At 44.9% G+C, this 10,138-nt stretch overlaps 1 protein-coding gene across 2 annotated transcripts; it reads right to left on the reverse strand.

Moving 5' to 3' along the window:
* Window positions 1–1,700: 1,700 nt before the first annotated feature.
* On the reverse strand, window positions 1,701–8,339 carry sox10 (SRY-box transcription factor 10). 2 transcript variants are annotated; one of them, XM_030089125.1, is made up of 4 exons: window positions 8,211–8,339; window positions 5,290–6,142; window positions 3,560–3,720; window positions 1,701–3,333 (listed from the first exon to the last, which is right to left on the reverse strand). In XM_030089125.1, the coding sequence occupies exons 2-4, from the start codon at window positions 5,721–5,723 to the stop codon at window positions 2,540–2,542; spliced, it is 1,389 nt and encodes a 462-aa protein (XP_029944985.1). In that variant the 5' UTR covers window positions 5,724–6,142; window positions 8,211–8,339; the 3' UTR covers window positions 1,701–2,539. The 2 variants fall into 2 exon arrangements, with proteins under 2 accessions (XP_029944985.1, XP_029944984.1); XM_030089124.1 differs by having other exon boundaries at window positions 3,452–3,720.
* Window positions 8,340–10,138: the final 1,799 nt, after the last annotated feature.

The following is a 10,138-nucleotide window of genomic DNA, read 5'->3' on the forward strand; positions in this document are numbered from 1 at the left end:
TCAGGCTTAACCCACAAACACGCACAGAAAAACGCACACACAGGCATACGCGCACGGTGCGAGGGACCTGAAATATGCATATAGACACGCATATCCAATTGTAAACCCAGAGTTCTAGATTAGTTCAGCTGCAGCAGGAAACCGAGTTGCTGTAATCAGCTTCAAGCCAGAGTACACGGATCTGTTGGCATTTCTGCGTCTGTTGCAGTGTCATGCATCGGCCTGCACACAAAAATCAGCATCATGAAGGTTCAGCTCACCTCTATTGAAACATGTGACCTGAAGATCCATGTTCTCTTTGCAGCTGTAACAAATGAATGAGCCAGATTCACAACAGTTACTGATGCAGGTTTGTATTCATCACAGATTATCGACGGGTTGTGTCAAAGGAAGCTTTCAAGACGCAGATCTGTGTTCAAGCAGAAAAAGTAGGGCTTTATTTTTCAAGTGAGAATAAAAAGGTCATTAGTCATCATCACATGCTCAGGCTTTTGCTCTCGCTGTTATTTCGAAGTCGTGTTCTCGTGTTTTGCTGGAGGCGATGCAGGAATGTAAAACTTAAAATACTAACATGGCAGGAGCAGTCAGACTCTTCTTTTGGACAGAGACAACCAGCAGTGCATACAAACACGAAAACAAATATAAATAAGAGGTGAAAAAGCATTTGCAAAATTACACTTGCATTTCGCACGCAGCTCTGAGAACCGGAGGTAAACGGTTAAATAAGCACTTACTTTAAGCTTAGATTGAGCAATAAACCAAGCAGTGGTACATGCAAATGGTTCAAATCTGTGTCCAGGCACAACATACATTACAAATTCAATAGCTTTTTTTGTATTTTCTAGCTTACTACATAAAGAAAAAGACACGTAAAATATCATTATACTCAAAAAAAAAGGAAACAAAATTAGTTATGAAGCAATAAACTGTAACAACATATAAAAAGGGGTTAATTAATGATTTAAAATGACTCAAAGAAAACAAACTTCAGTTTGTAGCTTTTGTTTCACGTGTTAGTGACATGTGTTAATGAGAATAAGCCGCATTTTATTATTGGAATTAGGCTTTGTTGCTTTACTGTGTTGGCATCTTCCACATTGTTACTGTCTTCAGCACAACGAGAATCAAACAAATATGATGCTTCAGTTTGAATACTGCTCTATATACACATCTTGAATTACACATAAGCAAAGAGAAGCGACGGCAGTGGTGCAGACTTTTCAGTGGAGATTATAATGTAGAAAATAAGCAAGAATATTACAACAGTCAGTTGTTAAAAAAAAAAAAGAATATTTCTGTTTTGTCTTATCCAATGACACATCGTGATCTTTGTTGGTAAAAATGAATTATCTGAGTAGACATATTGTCTTTTGTTGTGACCGTTAGCTGTTAAAAACGAATGGGAATGATCACAATCATCAGTGCTGTTGTGAAAGAAAGCAAAAGTAGTGTTTGACACAAAAATTCAAAAGTCATTCATGACTCACAGTGACAAAAAGACTAACTCAGCTACAAAATGTAAGGTAGTTTTGAGTGTCACGTTGGGAGAAACAACTATTAGATCTGTTTCTTGTAAATAAAAAGAAAGTTTTGGTCTCAAAACTTTGGTCATTTCACAACAATTTTTATATCTATGCATCAGTTAAACTGTATGTTCAAGTACGCTGCATCAACTATCCTGATAAAAGTCTGTCATTTTTAAGACTTAATATACATTTCACTGCAAAATCTCAGCATGGTTCTATGGCATTTTCGCCCATGTCTGCTCATCTTGTTTACAAAGACATTTGAAGTGAACACAGCATTGTACAGTGAAATAAATAGGAACAGTTGTGGCTCTGAATAACAGTATGTTATCAGTATTTTGTCACGGAGACATTCATTTGAACTTCAACATCTGTTTGATAAAAGATCAATCATTGCCTGAGAAGTTTAAGGCCAGCGGATCGTTTGGCACACCTTTCTCGAGGCGTTAACGTTTTCATATTGACTGAATTTGGCTTCCTCCTTCACAAAGCAAGTCAAGCCGACTGGATTCTCACTTGGTCCCTGTGGCTGCAGCCTCCTCTCTTGGCCTGTGGGGAAAGGCTGCAGGCGGCAGTTTAGCCTCCTTTGATACTCATGAAGTCACCAAACTGACAGGGACATGATCCCTGACCACTCATGACAAACTGCCAGTTGTTTGGAGAGTTAGAGGCTGTGTCGTAGTGTAGGGTGGATGGGTTTTTTTTATGTTGTTGTTGTTTTTTTTGTATTGTGTCACCCATCTGACAACGACACTGTTTTGCCCCCAGTAATCAACTACTCTTCAAAACCACCGGCCCCCAAGCTCCTCCTTGGGCTGCGCCAGCATTTTTGCATCTGGGCAAGAGCAGGGCAGGGATTCGTCCCTCCTGCCTCCCCAGCCGACTCCTCCAGTGCCGGCCCACTCCCCCCAGACCAGACCGCTTTCACCACCAACTCTGCCATTGCTGCTGCTGCTCCTGTGGTCTGACGCCGGGGTTGGACCTGCACCGGGGCCCTCTGGTCTTGTTGTCTGTCATGGCCGCGACAGAGTTGTGTAGACAGGCTGTTCCCAGTGTGTGGGGCTGTGCGACTGCGACACGCTGCCAGGATCAGTGATGGCGGTGTACAGGGGCCTCTGGGAGGGTCCCATGTAGGAGAAGGCGGAGTACAACCCCGAGGCCTGGCTGGAGTGGGCGTAGTACGACCCCGAGGCCTGGTGGTCCGCGTACTCAGCGAACTGAGCCCTGGAGGCCAACGAGGGGAAGGCGGAGCTGTAGTGCGGGAGGCTGAGGGGAGCGTAGGTGACGTGGGAACCGGCCGACGCTGCCTCCGCAAAGTGAGCCCCGGCTCCGGGGGCCTCGCTCTTGATCTGAGCCTTGGAGGCGTCCGAGGCCAGGGCGGAGCTGTGATGCTGCTGCGGCTGCTGCTGCTGCTTGGAGAGCCAGGCCGCTGAGTGTCCGCTGGCCGCTGCCAGAGCTGAAGAGATGCCGTAGGTGTACGGAGAGGCCGGCGAAGCCGCCGCGGCGCCTCCCGCTCCGGCACTCTGCCCAACGCCTGGGTGCCCATTGGGGGGAAGGTACTGGTCAAACTCATTGACATCAAAAGGTTCCATGTTGGCCATCACCTCATGGCTCATCTCACCAATGTCCACATTACCAAAGTCAATGTGAGGTTTCCCAGATCCTGGAGCGCCTGAGTTTCCTTCAGCTCCCATTGCGCCACGAGAGCCTCCATTTCCAGCAGCGTCCCTCTTGCCGTCCCCTGTCTTCCCAGACTGAGGCTCCGTCTTCGGAGTGGTGGGAGGTGTGGGAGGGCTGTGGCTCTGACCTGCGGAGGCACAAAAACGGACTTAAAGCACTCCTGAGTCACCCTGTCTAAGGGAATCCACCCAGATAAAACAATTGAAGAGTGTCTGTGGGGTGTTGGGAGGGAGCCTGCAGCCCACCTGCAGCATGAGGGTGATGCCCATCTGCCAGAGGGGACCCGGCCCCCTCACCGTGGACCACTTCCAGGTGGAGGCCCTTGTAGTGGGACTGGCTGTGGCTGACCTCACCCTCCAAATGGCCGTCGGCCTCACTTCCTGAACCAGAACCCATCTTTCCATTCTTGCGGCGACGAGGCTGGTATTTGTAGTCCGGATAATCTTTCTTGTGCTGTTTCCTGAGCCTCTCTGCCTCCTCAATGAAGGGTCGCTTATCACTTTCATTAAGAAGCCTTGGAGATAAGAAAAAGAAAAGTGTGGTAGCTTTGTTTGAAGCAGGGAAGGAAGTCTGGAGCGCAATCAAAGTCGGCTCCACAAAAGGTTTTACCTGTTGTGTGTATTCTGTTGCCGAAAGTATGTTCATCTAAGGCAATTTATTGTTGAAATACTGTTTTCAAACATGTAAATGAACATAATCTTGACAAATGAATCCTAAAAAAACATATTTTCATCTTTAAATCTTTGTCAGTGAATGAAGCAGTATACAGCAGCAGACCCCTTTTAACTGCGGGAAAGTAGTGAAATAACCCAGAGCGAAGCTGCATCCTGTCTGCAAACATGGAACTCAGCTCCTACAATTTCTCCTGCTGGCAGGAAAGGCATGAGAACCCCCTGACCTTCCTCTCAGGCGCCCCCGCTCATCATGTTTCTCTGGGCCCAAGGTCAAGTCTTTATCTGATTAATATTTGAGCCTGTAGAGGTTAATTAATTTAACCCTTCTGACCTTATTGACCACAAAAGTGGGAAGATTCTATGAGAAAGGAAAGATAAAACTTTAGAGCAGACACTGTTCTGTCTAGCAGATCAACGAATGAACAATTGCCCTAATTTGTCTTTCGAAAAGACAAAAAGAGCCAAATGTATACTGAAATAATAGTTTAACCTTGAAAGCTGAGAAGTCTGAACAGTGCAAATTAATTTAAAAATGAAGGCAAAAACTTGTAAATGTGCGAGAATGATCCAAAAAGCTATTTGTCTGCGGTCTTGGACAGAAATCTAAAAACAGAAAAAAGTGGATTAAACTTATTGGTGATGAAAATATCGTTTTTAAAGGGGCAAAGCCTGGTGCTAGTTTTAAATAAAATCATGGATCTCTCCTGACTGAGGATCATGTGTCCATACTAGTAACAGTGAGCTCTCTTCCTGTAATCAGCAGGATTCTTCTGTGGTAGAGATTAATTAAAGCTACACTGGAATCTGTGAGAAGGAACCTCACCCTGCTGACAAACTGAAGTCAAAACAGATCAATGGAAAAAAGACTAATTCATCATAGTAATCCATGCATTCATCCACGTCTTTGATAACAGCATCTTTTTAGGTGTGCAAGCTTGAAGGTGAGCTGCTGTAAAAGGCACAGAAATGCAAATGCATCTCAAAATACTGAGAACGTGGCGAATCATGAATTTCACTAATTTACCAGAAACTACAAAAAGACAGCTATTAAAATATTGCATGCACCTCCTCACATAGCTATAATTTCTTACTTGTACTGATTGTAGGCAGATGCATTGTTTGAAGAACTTGGGAGTGAGAAACAGTTTGTCTTTTGTGGCTTTCACGGTTAATTTAATATTTTAAAAGCCTACAAAAAGATGACTTCCTGAGAAAAAATTACTTTCTATTTTGCTTCCAATTATAATCTTTTCCCTTCTCAGATGATCTCCTTCTCTTTGTTTTGACAGCAGCTATCTTTTCAGCCCCGCCTTGATGGGCTGTCCCTTCAATCCTCTGCCTTCTGTCTACTGGAAGTGTCGCAGTGTCACTGTGAGGATCGGAATATTCCTGCGGGTGCAGCTTCTCACCTCCAGAGCTTCCCCAGGGTCTTGCTGAGCTCTGCGTTGTGCAGGTGCGGGTGCTGGTCGGCCAGTTTCCTGCGCGCCGCCTGCGCCCACACCATGAAGGCGTTCATGGGCCTCTTCACGTGCGGCTTGTTCTTGCTCCCGGTGTTCACGCGCACCGGCATGGGCACCAGCGTCCAGTCGTAGCAGTTGAGCACCTGGCTCACCGCCTCGCGGATCCCCGCGGGGAAGCGCTCGTCCTCGTCGTCGGACTTCACGGACGAGCAGCCCGCGGACACGTCGTCCAGGCCGGCCAGCTGCGGCTGCTGCGGCCCGTGGAGGGGAGAGTCCCCGCCGCCCGCCGCGCCGGAGGACTGGCCCGGGGACATGGAGCGGCTGTCGTCCGACATCCCGGGACTGAGCTCCACCTCGGAAAAGCTCTGCTCCTCTCTGGACATCTTCCCTCACACAAGCCTCCAGGCGCGCAGAGGGTGAAAAAAAAAGGCCTGTTCCTGTAAAAGCTCTGCTGCGTACCTGTCGGGCTCCCGTTCCTGTATTGATCCTCCAGTGACGCACGGAGTGCCGGCGGACCGCTGTCTGCTCTGTCTCTCTGGCCTATACGCGTCGAAGTTATAATATAAACTGCCAGTCTGTCTCTACTCTCAGCCTCCGTTGCAAAACTCTGTGAGGATTCCACATTAAAGTTCTTTCCATCCGTATGGTTGGTATCATAGGCGGCTCAGTGCGCACCTTGGACCCCAGCTTACCTGCTAAAGCGCAACCGTCTGCGCCAAACTCACCCGCTCTCTCTTCCCTCCTGACTTCCCCTTCTCTCTCTCCCCCGTTTGTCCCGCGGTTGAAATCCAACTGCGAGGACCTGAAACAGCAAAGGGACGAGGAGCAAAAACCAGCAAGTCAGGGAGCAGAAAGTTTAGTTTAGACCCGGCTGAAGCGAATGGTGTGTAAATCGTGTCCTTCATTCACAATAATAAAACTCCAAACGAATCCCCCTCTCTCATTTTTTTTTTCCTCAATTGAATATTTCATGTAATATGTGCACTTTCTCCATACTTCCAGAGCTCCAGCTCCTCAATGAGGCCTTCTCCTCCATGCAGGCCCCCACCCTGTCCCTCCCCAAACAAGCTACTGTTGAAGGTTTTGCAGTTATTGCAAGATCCCCGGAGAGAGAGTGTCGGAATGATACGAGGCCGCAGCCGCACAGACCTTGAATTTATACTCGGCAGTTCTTGGATAAACATGACCAGGCGCTGGAAACATAAACCTCCGTGTGCGCGTGCCTCCGTACGCGTGTGTGAATCAAACACAGTGTGTTTGTTAAACAGGGCCGAGGGAGCAAAACGCGTGCTCGGTCAGTCCATTAAATCAACACCCTGCTTCCAACTTTACGTCTTAAATCACCGAACTTCCTGTGAACCGCGCAGCAGCGCACAGTCGGTCATTTCACTTTCTGCTTCAGGGTCACGTTGCAGGAAAATTAAGTGTGGTGGCATTATGACAGAGCTGGACAGTTTATAAAGGAGAGGATATCATCAACATGATTACACTTTTTGAGCGTTGGATTTGACTGAATGAGGCATAATATGGTTGTGTTGGGTGTTTCTTTTTTTTTTTTTTTTTTTTTGCTATACTAAATCTATCGCTTTACAAATTGCATTGGAGATTAGATTACTTGTCGAGTCTCGTGTGACGCTTAACAATCATGTCTCGAAAAGCAGCTTTTAATTAACATCAGGGGTCGTATTCCCTTCCATCTGAGGGGTGGACGAAGCTTCACCATCTGCCCGGGGGGCATCTTTGATATGCGCTTGCCACCTGGTCAGTAAGGCCACTTCGCTTCAGATATTCTGGATCCTCAAACGTCGTGCGTAACGAGCCAAATGCGTAATTACGCACGCATCCTGCTTTTGTGTTACAGAACACTCGTTTCATTCTCCTGGGGACAAAACGGCACAGCGAAAGAGAATCACTTGAATGAGTGTAAATAATTTTCTTTAGTCACCGAGAAGATTATTTATCGCGTATATGATATATTTATTCTGCTTCAGGATTGGATCACACAAGCAAATGATGGCCACGTCTGTCCATCACTCTGCAGCAGTACAAAGTTTGAGTTTTATGATAATAAAACCTTCATGAACCTCCGACATGTCCTGCTTGTTGTTAATTTGTCGTGTTGGGCACGCTTATCCTGCGCAAAGAGCATAATGGATTTCAGCGAAGTGGACTCATTATCGCCGCCTGACTTACCAATAAGTTGGCCTTAATTGCTTCTTGGAAAGTTTGTTTGTTTGGTTATTTTTTGGGGGGTTTTGTTTTGTCAATTAGGTTTATAATCCATACAGTTCACCCAGTTCCCATTCAACGGAAAATATGCACTAACCACATGATTAACATCAATTTTCGAGAAGAATTATGAAGTTGAATTGTCATTAACGTTTAATTGTTTCATTATCCCAAAGGTTTGTTTGCGATTTGCGCAATGTAGGAGTTTTCTGACTCAGTTACCTGAAAAAAAAAGCTAATATTCAAATCTGAATGGATAATCAAATGACAGTCATAACTATGGAACCGTTTATAAATAACTTTAAAACAGGAGCACTCGCGCAGAATAATCACTGACAAAAGGAACATCTTGTTTTCTTTAAATGTTTGAATGAAATAACTGAACCCAATTAAAATGTTCTGTCCCAAATGTCTCTGTTATTATTCCGCGATTAACAAATCAGTCAGCCCGGAGCAGCTCACAAACACAACCCCGCATAACTACGATAATTATCAAAGGAAATATTACATTTCTGATTCTGAGGTTCGCCTCTTGGATTTCGCCGAGAAGAAATGAAAAAAAAAAAAGTCTAACGAGACCACGGAGTCAGAGCAGCCACCAGCAGCAGAGAGGAAAGAGTTGGAAATGCTAAGCGTCTTACTTCAGTAACGAGAAAAGGAGGTCGCCGGTTTAGCACGAGAATCCGTGAGTTCCCGAGTTTCCAAAGTGACGCTCGCTCCCCAGCCCCCTCGCTCGCGCCGCCCGAGAATGAATGCCTGCTCTGTGTGCCGGTTCCAGGGCTTAAAGAGCTCCTTGTATGAGGCAGAGAGAAAAAACAAAAAAGATACAGGGGCAAATCTTAAAGGAGCAGTACGAACATGGACTCTGATAGCCCTGATTGGTTAGAATTTCTCTCTCTCTCTCTCTCGCTCTCTCTCTCTCTCTCTCTCTCTCTCTCTCTCTTACTCACTCACTCACTCTCTCTCTCACACACACACACACACACACACACACACATCCATCTGGGTAGATTAGGCTAATTAATTAATTTATGCCAACCAAATTATGCGCACCGTGGCCTAATTTTACGCACGGAATTTGAAACAATTGAAACATGATTTATCTCACACATGTTAATCTGCTCCCTTTATTTTTTATGTCTGGTGTTTATGATGTCTTCTGTGAAATACAAACAAGATTTTCTTTCCACATAGCGTGCGCCTTACATTCATGCGTAAATTTGGCTACAAATACTTTCTGTATCAAAGAGAAACCCGTTAGTTTGTGTATTTTTTTTTTTGCGCAACACGTCTCAACCAATTTCGAACATTGCTCCAATCTAACGTTGGAGCTGGCTGTAAACGCAAAAGCAATTCTTATTAGTCTGGCTTGTTTTATAACAGCTGGAACGTGTTCTGACGAAAATAATATAAAGGGCACCAGACAGTTTAATTTTACATCTCAGAACACGCTTGAAGGCAACACGCTATCTGGGGTCATATTTATAGAGAGAGGAGGAAAAGGGGTGAATCCGTGCGTCACGAACAAGTGGTGGAACTAGTTCCGTGGGTCTCAGATGTCATTAAACTCTTTGGCATTTGCAAGATTTGTGCACCAAAGTCGATCATTTAACCATGTTTTGGGTGGATTCAGTTACCCCAAATCTACAGCTTGACAAGTAAATACCTGTCCAAGATCTCAGCATTTTACACTGATTTTTTTTATTATCATTATTTATTGAACTCACTTTCTTACATTTTATCCTTTCACTCATCTATTTTTAGAACTTTTATTTCTACCCTGCTCTCACCCACTGTAAACTGGGACTGGCTCCAGCACCCCTCAACCCTAACTGATGGAGAAATTCCTCAATTTTGAACGGATTTGTCTCCCTTTTGTCTTTCGACTAACAGTTTTTAAAGTTACTGATCTTTTTTAGGGAAAATTATTCTGCGTGCCAGGGAAGTTAGAATAAAGTTAATTTTAAAACTTGAATCTACTGGAGCCCACGGCGGCTATTTGCTTGGTATTTTTAAAAATCTGTCCCACGTTGTTTTTTTACGCCCAAAATTGCATAACATGCAGAATCTTGCTTGCATGAATATAAAATTAACTGTCCGTTTATTATTTGAATACTAAAAGATTTTTAAATCCAATTTTGTACTTTTTATCGAAAAATATAAAACTGGGCAAAGGCCTTTATTTATTTATTTATTTATTTATTTATTTATTTATTTATTTATTTATTTATTTATTTATTTATTTATGTTATGCTGGATTAATGTGCGTAATGTTCTGCAGGTGTGCGTCCCTCTCGGTTTCCATCATCTGTCTGTGTGTGTGTGTGTGTGTGTGTGTGTGTGTGTGTGTGTGTGTGTGTGTGTGTGTGTTTGTGTGTGTGTGTGTGTGTGTGTGTGTGTGTGTGTGTTATGGGACAGCTCGTGAGCGAGCCAGGCAGCGCGTCTGAAAGCAAACAGCGCTGGTATGCAGGCAGCAGGGAGGAGAGGGGACATTACGGGCCGCACGGACACAAACACGGGCGCTGTTCCTCACAACAATGACCCCTTGTATCCCGCCATGCGACGCACT

Source organism: Salarias fasciatus, chromosome 4, assembly GCF_902148845.1.
Source record: "Salarias fasciatus chromosome 4, fSalaFa1.1, whole genome shotgun sequence".
In the NCBI taxonomy this organism is placed as follows: domain Eukaryota; kingdom Metazoa; phylum Chordata; class Actinopteri; order Blenniiformes; family Blenniidae; genus Salarias; species Salarias fasciatus.

Excerpts from the sequence above, each read along its gene's own strand:
- sox10 (XM_030089124.1), bottom strand. The coding sequence starts at position 5,723 with ATGTCCAGAGAGGAGCAGAGCTTTTCCGAGGTGGAGCTCAGTCCCGGG. Across the intron at positions 3,721-5,289 it reads ACCCTGGGGAAGCTCTGGAG|GCTTCTTAATGAAAGTGATA; the intron begins GTGAGAAGCTGC and ends CTTATCTCCAAG. Across the intron at positions 3,334-3,451 it reads GCATCACCCTCATGCTGCAG|GTCAGAGCCACAGCCCTCCC; the intron begins GTGGGCTGCAGG and ends GTGCCTCCGCAG.